At 49.4% G+C, this 10895-nt stretch overlaps 1 protein-coding gene across 12 annotated transcripts in view; it reads left to right on the plus strand.

The window, feature by feature from the left end:
• RBM33 (RNA binding motif protein 33) overlaps positions 1-9362 on the plus strand; it is a 127500-nt gene extending 118138 nt beyond the window's left edge. For all 12 annotated transcript variants that reach the window (XM_027573023.2, XM_027573024.2, XM_027573021.2 and 9 more), the window contains 2 exons: positions 2547-2635; positions 2938-9362. In XM_027573023.2, the coding sequence (XP_027428824.1) occupies positions 2547-2635; positions 2938-2986 (138 nt within the window). In that variant the 3' untranslated portion in view covers positions 2987-9362. The remainder of the gene's footprint in view (positions 1-2546; positions 2636-2937) is intronic.
• Positions 9363-10895: the final 1533 nt, after the last annotated feature.

A 10895-nucleotide genomic window follows, 5' to 3' on the forward strand; every position in this document is an offset into this window, starting at 1 on the left:
TAAAGGCAGACGTGTAACTGACTAAGTCAGCCAGGCGTCCCCGGAGGGGAAGGAGTCTAAACAGATTTTCAGGGCCGCAGAACCCTGTTAGTGTTTCCATGACATTTATCTGAGCGTATGCACACACACACAGGCACTTCCTAGAAAGACAAGGAACTTTCCTAATTGGGGAAAGAAGCCGGGGTTCTGAGCGACATGGACATCTTCTGGAATCCAGCCGCAGGCTGGAGAGCCTGTCACTGCTCACCTTGTTGCATGTCAGGTGGAGCGGGCCGGCCCCGTGGGGCTGGCAGGCAGCTGCAGCCGCCAACCGAAGTTTCATCGTGCATTTTGCTCCTTAGAGAAGCACAGTTACTCTCAGGAAGCGAAGTGGTCTCATCTCTGAAAATGAGAAGTCAGGATGAAAGTTGGTGTGTTAGCTTTCCCCCTGCATGCCAGTAAGAAATTAGTTTTTCCTGTCTGTTCCTAATACAGTTCTTCAAGGTTTAGAGGTGAGTTTAGGTAAGTCTTCTGATGCGTGCGTGAGGTCTGTCCCAGCACTGGTGGCAGTCACCGTGGGGGCGCTGCCCTTGGCCCTCGACGCCTGCAGCACTGTGGCCAGAGGAGAAGGAGAGCAGGCCAAAGGCACACAGGACCAGAAAGAAAGGCCTAGCCGCGGGCCCTGTGCGGGTGCTCCGGGACAAGGTGGGATTTGCAGCTGGCTCTGCCGTGACCCGAGGCACAGTTCTTCACCCATAGTCCCCCTGCCCTGCCTGATGACTGAGCTCCGCAGCTGCAACAACCAGAACTCATTCAGGGCTGAGGCACAGACTGGGCATGAGCAGCAAGGTGTGGCAGGCGGCTTGGAAGAGAAAGCGGGCCTCTGTCCAGTACTTGAGGTGTGCGTCCGAAGCCAGGGAAGACGTGTTGCTGAGGGTGTAGCCCAGGAGGAGGGGTCGATGACATCATTAAAGACCACCTTATGGCGCTTTAGGTGTGCTGTTAATAAGTGAAATCGTCAAGAAAATTCTTCCGGTTTTTATATCCCAAAGAAGAGGAGGAATCTAGTGTTCTGCTGAGCTTGCTTCAGCACAGTGGGCAGGTAGACCCAGCTCAGAGCTGCCCAAGCCCCCCCCCCCCCCCCCCCCCCCCCCCGCCTGCATGTCCACGCTCCTGGTTCATGGTCAGGTTGGGGAGGTGTCCCCAGCCCCTGGGCTGACTGCTCGTCCTCCAGGGGTCTGTGTGCACAGCTTAGCGCCGTGTAGTTGGCAGACTTGAAACGGTTTATTTCTCTGTGAAACACCAAAAGGTGAGTTTGGGGAAGGTGGCTACTTTTTTAGAGCTCTCCTAGTTGTGTTAACTGATAGACGTTCTGTGGTTACAGAAATGAAGAGTACTTGGTATTTTTAGCCATGTGTTTCCACTGTAGATCTTTGACACATGCTTTAAAATTAAATAGTCTCATAGGTCAACACTTCTAAAGATCATGTGTTACCATCAGGGTTTTTTTTCTGGCTGCCCTACTTCACTAGACAGAAGCCCAGACACTGAGGCATCGAGTCCTGTGCTCTCCCTGGGGCAGTGTGTCCTGGGGTGAGCAAGGGTCCTGCCTCAGCTGCCGTGTGCCCTGCCCTTTGCAGAGGCTAGAGCTTGCATGGTGCCCTAGGTACATGTGCTGAGCTGGCTCCGTCACCGGGATACTTGGGAAACATCAGGCTCTCGAGAGTGGGAATGGCTGAGAGATCACACAGGTCTCCACCTTTGACCTGCTCCTCCGATCCTAAACCGCAAGGCGTCAGGGAAAACTCAGAGCCATGCGTCCTCCTCAGGGCAGGTGTGAGGACCAGGCATGAGATACCTCTGTCCAGTGCTTGCTTTTCAGACGAGTAAGATTCTCTTCACTTGATGGATCATTTCTTTCTGCCTGTCTTCTTCACAAACTAACTTGGTTTTTGCTGTGGAGAGTAGTGGCCTCTGGAATGGCTGCTTTAGCTCCTGAAGATTTAATTTGCAATGTCACTTAGTAATCATCTTTTCAGTACAAAATGTGACCAGATGGTGCTGACAGCCGCCACTGGCAAAGCTGTGCCTTGTTGTGACCTAGCTAGATGTAGAAAAGCCTCATTTTACCCCAGTGGTAATTGTGGGGTCCCGTTACTAAACAGCAGTTCCCTCCTGCGCGATGAGTATTGCTCTTTTAAAAAGTTGAGTGAGGGCCCTGCAGAGAATTGCCTGGCAGGAAGGCATGCGGACAGGAGGTGACTCTCCAAGAGTGTTTGCCACCGGGCCTCACAAAAAGAAGGTTGAGGGAGAAGATTGAGTGGCTCACATGGCCGGACAAACACCAGGCCGGGAGGATATACATGCCATTCATGGGAATGACCATTTTGGGATAGATTCTCTGGATGAGAAAAATTGCTAGGGAGATAGAATTTTCCTCAGTGATCAAGTGTCAGCCTGGACTTGAATTTTGTGTTAAAGCTAATGTATAAATACGTTGGGTGTTTTGGGTTTTTTTAAGCACGTACAACATGATGTTAAAACATTTCTCTGTTTTCTTCCTCTAGAGTTTACAGATGCTTCCCCAGCAACGGAAAGCCATAGCTAAGTTCAAGGAACCAGCTCACGCGTTAGCATTTCAACAGAAATTCCACAGGTAGCCGGTGTATTCCATGGTTAGGGTGCTGTGGGAGTGGGTGGGAGAGCCCCTCCGCCAAAGCAGCTGTGGTCTGGCCCACGTGCGTGTGCCTACCTGCTGCTGTACAAAAGAGCGCACACGGTGCAGCCTTCTGTAATGTGGGTCGTCAGCCCCTGTTTCTGTATTGATCTCTGTCCGTCTGCATTTTTATATAATTTCATTAATCCGGACCCACCACTTTAGTTTCCTTGTACCTTGCTAAGTTGACTGCTGATGTGTGGAGTTCAGTTGATGTTGACTGTTTGTTTGCATTTCCACAGGCACATGATAGATTTGTCCCACATAAATGTGGCCCTGATTGTTGAGTGATTTCTGGCAGGAGACGCTGACCTGGCACTGCACGCGCTGTGGGATTTCTTCGAGGGAGAGCTGCAGCACAGAATCCCCGCAAGCGTAGGCCTCTCCGTCCGCAGTCTTGCGTAACTGTTGTCTGGAGCGCCACACGGCTCAGTGTTGATTCCAGCAGAGCTGGACTTGGGGACACGGCAGACTGGGGTTTGCTGTTAGACTGCTTCACGTTCTGTTGTCACCACAGAGAACTACATTTTTCGTTTGCTTTTGTTTTCAAAGTGCTCACAATGCATGTAGACATCGTTCTTTGTGATCGTACTGTGTGATCGATCACAGTGACTTAGATTCAGGAAGGAACATTAACGTCACAAATTCTAAGTAGTTTTTCACAGCAAAGAATACTTGATAATGGTTGCACTTATCTTCAGTGCAGGCTAGACAAGTGTTTTCCCAGCCAAGCGTAACTTGCGCTGTCTTCTCAGAAAGCCCTCAAAAGGCTCTTGGAAAAACGTAGATGAAAATGTGGGTGATTATGATTGACAGTTGCATACCCTGGAAAGCAGGGCATGAGGGTGGTTGGGAGCGGTGCCAATTGTGTGGCAGATTCTGCTTCTTGTGAATACTCCAAAAGCACCGACTGTGTGTTCCCAGCTCCAGACGGGACTCCCCACCCCTTTACACCCTTCCCAAATCAGGCAACAGTCCTGGCAGGCCCACCCTGCCTCCCTGGGCCTAAAGAAGGTGCCCGTAGTGCTGCCATCTCGCAGCCCTTCTGGAGTCCCCTGCCAGGCGGGCGACACCACATATCTACCATGCGAGGTGGAGGGATGGCCCGGAGCTTGAACAGACCCTGTGTGGGGTTTTTTCCCCCCTCTTTTTAAATGCAGCCCAAAGGGGCTTATTTGTGTCCCTGGCTCGGCGACATGTGCCATTCTTTTGGAACCTGGTTATCATTGCTTTGATTAACTCCTTGTTTTGGAAGGCTTTTTGAGCAGGGCTGCACCGTCCTTCCGCAGACTAGGAGCAGGTCCCCCCTTGTGGAGTGTGGCATGAGGGACCGCCAAGCCCCACATGGAATTGACATGTGTTCGTAGCACCAGTGAACCCGGTTGAGGAGTTCTGGGTAGGTTTCTTTAGGTGAGACACTTGTTCCCCATAAAGCAACCTTTAGTAAAATTTATTCTGGGCAAATGTTTAAAAAAGTGCCTTATTAAGTATTTCTGCTCATGAAGGAGATTTCACTGTTGTGGATTTATTCTAATGTGGACCTGAGTTATTTGAGCAAGTACTAGATACTAGGGCATACTCTGACTTTTTAGCTGTATTTTATACGTAAGATTTCCTGTCAGGTTTATTAGTAGAATTAGAGGAAATAGTAGCCCGCTGCCACCTAATGCCTCCAGTTAGCCCAGTGCAGACCCACTGTAGACCCCAAAGCCCCCACGGCCAGGCGTCCCCCGCCTCTCAGCCTTCTGGGGGGCTGGGACACAGGCCCCGGGAACCTGTGTCGTCTTGTTCCCAAAGGTGACATTTTCTAGTGTTTTTTCAATTGAAGTTACCTGAACGGGAGGGGAGTGTTCAGACCCTGTGAGGCTTGCTGCAGCGTTGATCCTGTGGTAAGAACCCGGAGGATGAAGGTGGTTGTTGATGGCTGCTTTTCAGAAGATTTTGGTGCCAGGAACAAGTAGGCACTCCTAGGATGCACTAGAACAGCCTCCAGCCGAGGTGCCCAGCCTCGCTGGTTCCCGAAGGCCCCGACGAAGCTGCGAAAGGTGGTGTCACGCGCCAGGCCCACCTTGCCGCTCCAGTGGAGGGTCCACAGTCAGGGCCGCGTGCCTGCCCGCAGCCAGCTGACACGGGCTGTCCTGCCCGCTCTTGTCACAAGTAGATACGGATGTGCTCATGGATTTAAAAGCGTAGTTTATCTGGTTCAGTCTGCCAAGAGCTGCATTGAAGTGAAGAGCTTGGCAGCCTGGAAGCTCTCCTTGTGAGAGCTCAGACCACTTCCCCGTGCGGGGCAGTGGGCAGGCTTTCAGTTGATGGACTTCCTTTATCACCGAGGACCAACTGATGCCTAAAATGGGATAGTCTGAGTGTGCTGTGGCCTTGACACCAAAAAGCTGCACGTTGTGTCTGGAAGGTAGGCACAGAAACACACACTTTTCTAGTTAGTGCCGATAAACTAATCAGTCCTACGTGGGCACCGCTGTTGAAGACAGACCTGTGGCTACTTTCAGGTCTGCTTCTGGCATTGTCTAGTAGGACACGGGTGTCCAGGACGTGTGTGTCCCTAACTGTCTGCGCACACGGAAGCTTTCTCTTGTTATGTTCTTGAAAGCCTTGGGCCAGGGGGTTAGAAGGCTCAGCGCCGCCGCCTCCGCACGCCCAGCCATCGGGCATGGCCCCCGGCGGTGCCCCTGCCCCGGCCGGGGAGCAAAGGCTTAGTTTCCTTGAAGGGGACTGTGGAAAAGGAAAGAAGCAGAATTAGAAAGGAACGTTATTGCCATGGTCGGTGCGCTTTCCGCAGGGAAATCAGACCACCATCAGTTGAACCCTCTTGGAAGATCTGTTGCAACCATTATCTTTGTTCTTTATTTATCATGCATTTAAAATGAGATGCAGAAGCATTTAACATACTATGTAAATATGGACCTTTTAAAATTAAAATGTTATTGGAAATGCTTTCAATTCAGCAACAATCTTAGCTCTTTGTTAGTTCTTTTGTGTTGTCTTATCAGAGTTACATGGATACAGTTCCATAACTGTTGATGTGTTTGTGTGTATATTCGATTTTTATAAAGATGGTAGTAAGTCAATACATTTATCCGACCTGTGTATTATTTGTTCCCAAATTCAAGAAGCTTAAAGTCAGTAAATACCAATATATCGCATAAGGTAAACATAATAGGTGATTATGTGGAGCCAAGTTACTTTTTCTTTTTGCATTGTCTTGTTTTGATTTTGTGCTGTAATATAAGATCACGTAGCTGCTTATCTGAGCATAACCTTGCATTACCATTGGTCCGGCCACTTTGTTAAGTCCTTCTACTGATACTTTTCTAAAGGAGAAGTCCTGTTTTTTTCCCAAAAGCAATGTTGAGGGGTTCCCCCCCCCGTTTCTGGGCAGGCAGCATCATAAGTAGGTGCCTGTACCCTCACCCCAGGGGGCCTGGAGGGGTTGGGGGGGCTTCATAAGAACTACTTTTCATTGGGTCGTTCTTTTGATTTGTAATGGTCCTGGATAAACAATTGTTGGCGCTTGGTTCTGTAGCATTTCTAAATTGTGACAGCTTAGATCCTGCACCCGGGGGTCTTTTTTCAAAGAGCATTTTCCTCAGTTTGCAAACAGAAGACTTTGTTGCCCGTGGAAGGAGATTGGGAGAGCTGTCTAGGGTGAACGGAGTGAGGCGCCATGGAAAGGGTGGGGAGGGGACCTTGGCAGAATGAGGAGTTGTAATAAGTATGATAATGAACTTGGGACACACAGACTCTTTTAAGAGGAGTCAGCCAGTCATGTTGGGAGACGGGAGAGTGGGCTCGCAGACGGCTGTCGCCGGGGGACGGGAGGGTGTCCCCCCGTCAGCGAGAGCCACCCTTCCCTGCCTGGGCCTTGAGCTCTTCTTCCTCAGGAGGAGGCTGGACTGGCTCCCATCAAGTAGAGACGCACGGAGGCAGGGCCTTGCTCAGAGGGTTGGTTTTGAGAACCTATCATTTCCGTTCTTTTTCTTTTTCTTTTCTTTTTTTTTTTTTTTTTTTTTTTGGCTTGTGGTTTTCTGTTTTGTTCTGTTTATTTTGTTGTTGTTTTTTTTTTAATTAATTCTTTTGTTATTTAATTGAAGGTAAGCTCACCATGTTGGTAGACCACTGGACTGACAGGGACCCTGTTGCGGACAGTTGGGTTTTGGTAGAGGCCTGCGTGCCCAGCGTCTAGTGCGCCCTCGAGCCCCCCTTGTCCCTCGCGGTTCCCCAGAGAGCCCCCGCGGCCCGCCCACAGGACGTGCATCCCCCGTCCGCCTGTGCTGCCCTCAGCAGACGGCTTTGGGCTCCCTGACTGGCACACTGCCCTTCTCGGGGTCATTTTGAAGTTTTCCTCCCTTCCTGCTTGGAGGACTGTTCTCACATATTCACTGGTAGACCTAATTTTACTTCCTTTAGTCAGATAGAGTCCCACTCCCCCCACCCGCCTTTTTTATTTATTTATTTATTTGGAGTTGGGGGCGCTTCTGAGAGGTAGCCCTTGGTTCTTTACAAGTTTTTGAGTGACATTATTCTGAAAGGGAATTTCCTGAACGGCAGGAGGGGGGGCGGGTGATAGAGACGGGGCCAGGAGCCACTTGTTTCCCCCCCCCCGCCCCGTGAAGGAAGCCACAGGAGCTTAGATCATGTAGGGGAAAGTTTAGATATTTTACTGTGTTTCGTGAGCATTTCGATTAACCTTTTCAACTATTTTTAAAACTTGTGAATGAAGTGTTATTTTGGACATTCGTAAATATGAACTCTCCAAAGGCATTTGGCCTTGAATCACTAGTAAATCCTAAGGATTTTGTGTAAGGTTTTTTTGCAACCTATTTAATTGTCATCATTTAAAGCGCCCATGGTTTTGTGTCCTAGAACCAAAGCAAAACTCACTGATTCATATTGGATCCCAGGTATACCTTCTTCTGGTAGCGTATGGTTGGGAAGGATCATTGGTTTTACACGTTGTAACCTGCCTTTTCTAGAGGATGTTTTTAAAACTCTTAACTCTCTCTTTTCTGTGCCGTGGTGTGGTAGGAAATCTTTTCATTAAGATGGGCAGGTAGAGCAGGTATCTTTCTTTAGTGAGAAGTTGCTTTTCCCTTTTATTTCTAACCAACTAAAATGTAAAAAGATCATGTTGGTGTTTTGCTCTGTTTTATTTTGCTAATTTTAAAGCATATGTAGAAAAATACAGGCCCTTTAAAAAGAAACTGTAGTTTTAAATTTTTAATACATTGCACAGAGTGGACAGATGTACTATTTTAATATATTCTGTATTTAGTAATATACTCTAGAAAGTAGACCCTGACATTCTTTTAGCATGATTTTCCTTTAAAATTAGTTTTCTTCGTAAGGGCACACGTAGTGGAAGCTGACTTTTGAAGGACTGTTTCAGTTTTATGCGCTGCAGTGTTACCTTAGACTGTCTAACGTAGGTGTTCGAATCAGCAACACACAACACATTTATACTCTGAACTGAAGGGCAAGTGAGACTTTATGTTGATAATCCATCTTTGCTTTTCACAGGCATGGGATCCAGAATCGCTTTTCCTCTGTGAGGATTTTCAGTCTCCGTCTTCGTCTTTAATTCCACACTTTAGTTTCCAGGTTCAACAACAGCGAAGCCTGAAATCTTTCCATTCCCAGCTGCTTCTCCATGTTGGGCGCCTCCATCCTCTGGGGGCCCGCATGCCCCCTCCTTCCTGTTCTCTTGCACTTTCCTTCCCTAAACCCGTCTACCAGCCACCACTGAGGGCTCCTTTCCCTTTCTGGAAAATCACTTTCTTTGACTCCCTCGTCTCTGGATGCCCTTCTCCTCCTCCTCCCCACCTGCTTTTGGTGACGGACTTCTCCATTTGCTGACGGTGCTACATTCTCTCTTGCTCCTCTGTCCAGTCTTAACATTTAGAATTCCTCTTGGCGGGGTGGGTACGAGAATGTTGTGAATATTTTTGCACTGTGTTTAAAATCGATTGCATCTTATCCTTTGCTTTGACAGGTTTTTTTACTCACGCTTTGTTCCCCCAGGTCTCCGTTGGAGAGAATAACGTCTGAATTCTGTTATTTTGCAGTTTGACTTGTAGGAGTGTGTGGCGCCCCCGGCCGCCAGCGTCGTGCCGCTTGCGGGTAGCGTGTGATTAATCACCCCCTTGTTTTCACCCTCTACTTTTGCAGGACCTCTTGTGCATGAGTTCAGTGTTAGTTGAGGCGCGCCTAGTTTTCCGCTGAAGTGGCGGCCTGTTTGACCCTTTGTTACTGCTCTCGCTCTGATCCTTCCTAACCGTAGTGCGCACGCGCTGCCGAGCTGGTCTGTGCCGGCTCCGAGGTGGAGTCTGACGCTGTGTTTATTGGGAGTGCAGTGAGAGTTCAGAAACCACCAGATGACTGAATTGCTTTCCTCTGGGTTGGTCTCCTTCATGTTTTCTGCCAAACACTACACTTACCGTTGTGGGAGATGACGTTGCCTTGCTTTACCCCAGTTTTCACTGTGCGCTAATGACTGTGACCACTTTATCAGGAATATATGTGAAGAACAGTAGGGACATGGTTGGAAAAAATGTATTGTGTGTGTATCGTTTGTGTGATTCCATACCAAGACGTGTCTCGAACTGTACTGTAATTTGGAAGATGTGTTAATAAAATATTTCGCAGTTCCTGCTTTTGTTCTGTAGCTTTTCTTTGATCTCGCCACTCGGATGTGGTCAGTCCCTCGTCTTATAGCCACGTGGACAGACAGCACTGCGACCACCCCGCAGAAGGACCGGGTGGTGTTTCCCCCGAGGAGTGGGGGGTTGTCCCCAGGCCCGCAGATGTGCCCCCTCTGCTGTAGCCATCGGCCTGGGCATGGTCTCTAATTAGTGGACCCGCAGGAAGGTCAGAGCGACCGCTCGTCTTCACCCACGTTCCATGGTCTGCAAAGGTCTCAGCTGACAGTATGTTTCTTTTGTTGGCAGTGGGCGAGTTATATTTTCTTTTTATATTTTTTAAGGCATTACAAATAATTGTTAAAACTCTTCAAAGGACGTTTGTACACTGAAGCCGGAGAACAGTCATCCATAATGTCACACACGTGTGCCGCCGCTGCGTGCGACGCCTGGCTTCTGTTTGGGAAGTCGCATGGTGCGCACTGCTGGATGTCCGTATTCCATTTCATGCGTCATCCGTGCTTTCCATGTTGCTACAGATCGCTCCTAATTTCTGGTCTCTTCTGAAAACAAAGTTTTTTGGAAATAACCCGCCACCCCACCCCAGCCGTTGGAGGAAATCTTTGAGAAGAGACCCAGGTGTCGGCATGCACACACCCTGTGCTGGGACGGGATTCAGGCAGGAGGCGCTTGGTGGCTGCACCTCTCCTCACCTCCCGAAACCCACCTTTCTTACCTGTGGGAAGGGGGTGTATCTTGTGAGGATCAAGCGAAACGGTCTTGGTAATTTGTGACCCCATGCCAGCCCCGTAAGTCTCTTGAGTTGTGTGGGTGATACAGGCTCACTTGACTGAGGTTTCCATGCCCTTCGTGGGAGGAAAGAAAACCACTTGTGTTCCAGCTTAGGAGTGACCCTCACTCTCCACCCTGGCCCTTGTGGCGGGACTCACGGCCAAGGTCCTTTCTCTCATTTGACCTCTGCATGGGCTACTTGAATTCTAGTGACAAAGGCCAGCACGGAGGGGATGACCACGGTGCCCCCACGAGCAGGAGGCCGGGCAGTGGGAGGGCCTTGGCTCCCCTCCAAGCACCCGCCGGGACCTCACTGACAAAAATGTTCCTGCTGAAGACCTCCCACTGTACACTTCACCACTCTTCTGCTGGCGTGAGGTGAGTGGGGAGGAGAGAAGCCAAGCTAAGAGGCTAACAGCACGAAGTGATGCCTCTCAGAGGTCTGCACAGTTGGATTAATTTCTCAGATCCGACTTAATGGAATTTTTAACCCTAAATCAGAATCTGAAGATGGCTAGTGACTAAAGAAAGCCAAAACCACGTTTCTTCCGTTTTAATCCATAATCCATGGACAAATTGTTCTTTGTCTAAAACCTGGCCTTGGCTTTGAGTGATGAGATCTCTGCGGAAGATGGGGCTGAAAATGCCTCTAGGTGTCAGGTAGCGAGTGGGAGATACTGGGTGGAAGGGGGCTCCTTCAGGGGTTTCTCTGTCCACGCCTGGCCCCTGCACGGGGCTGCACCCCGGCGGTT

The sequence above is a fragment of the Zalophus californianus genome, chromosome 12 (assembly GCF_009762305.2).
Source record: "Zalophus californianus isolate mZalCal1 chromosome 12, mZalCal1.pri.v2, whole genome shotgun sequence".
Taxonomy (NCBI): Eukaryota; Metazoa; Chordata; class Mammalia; order Carnivora; family Otariidae; genus Zalophus; species Zalophus californianus.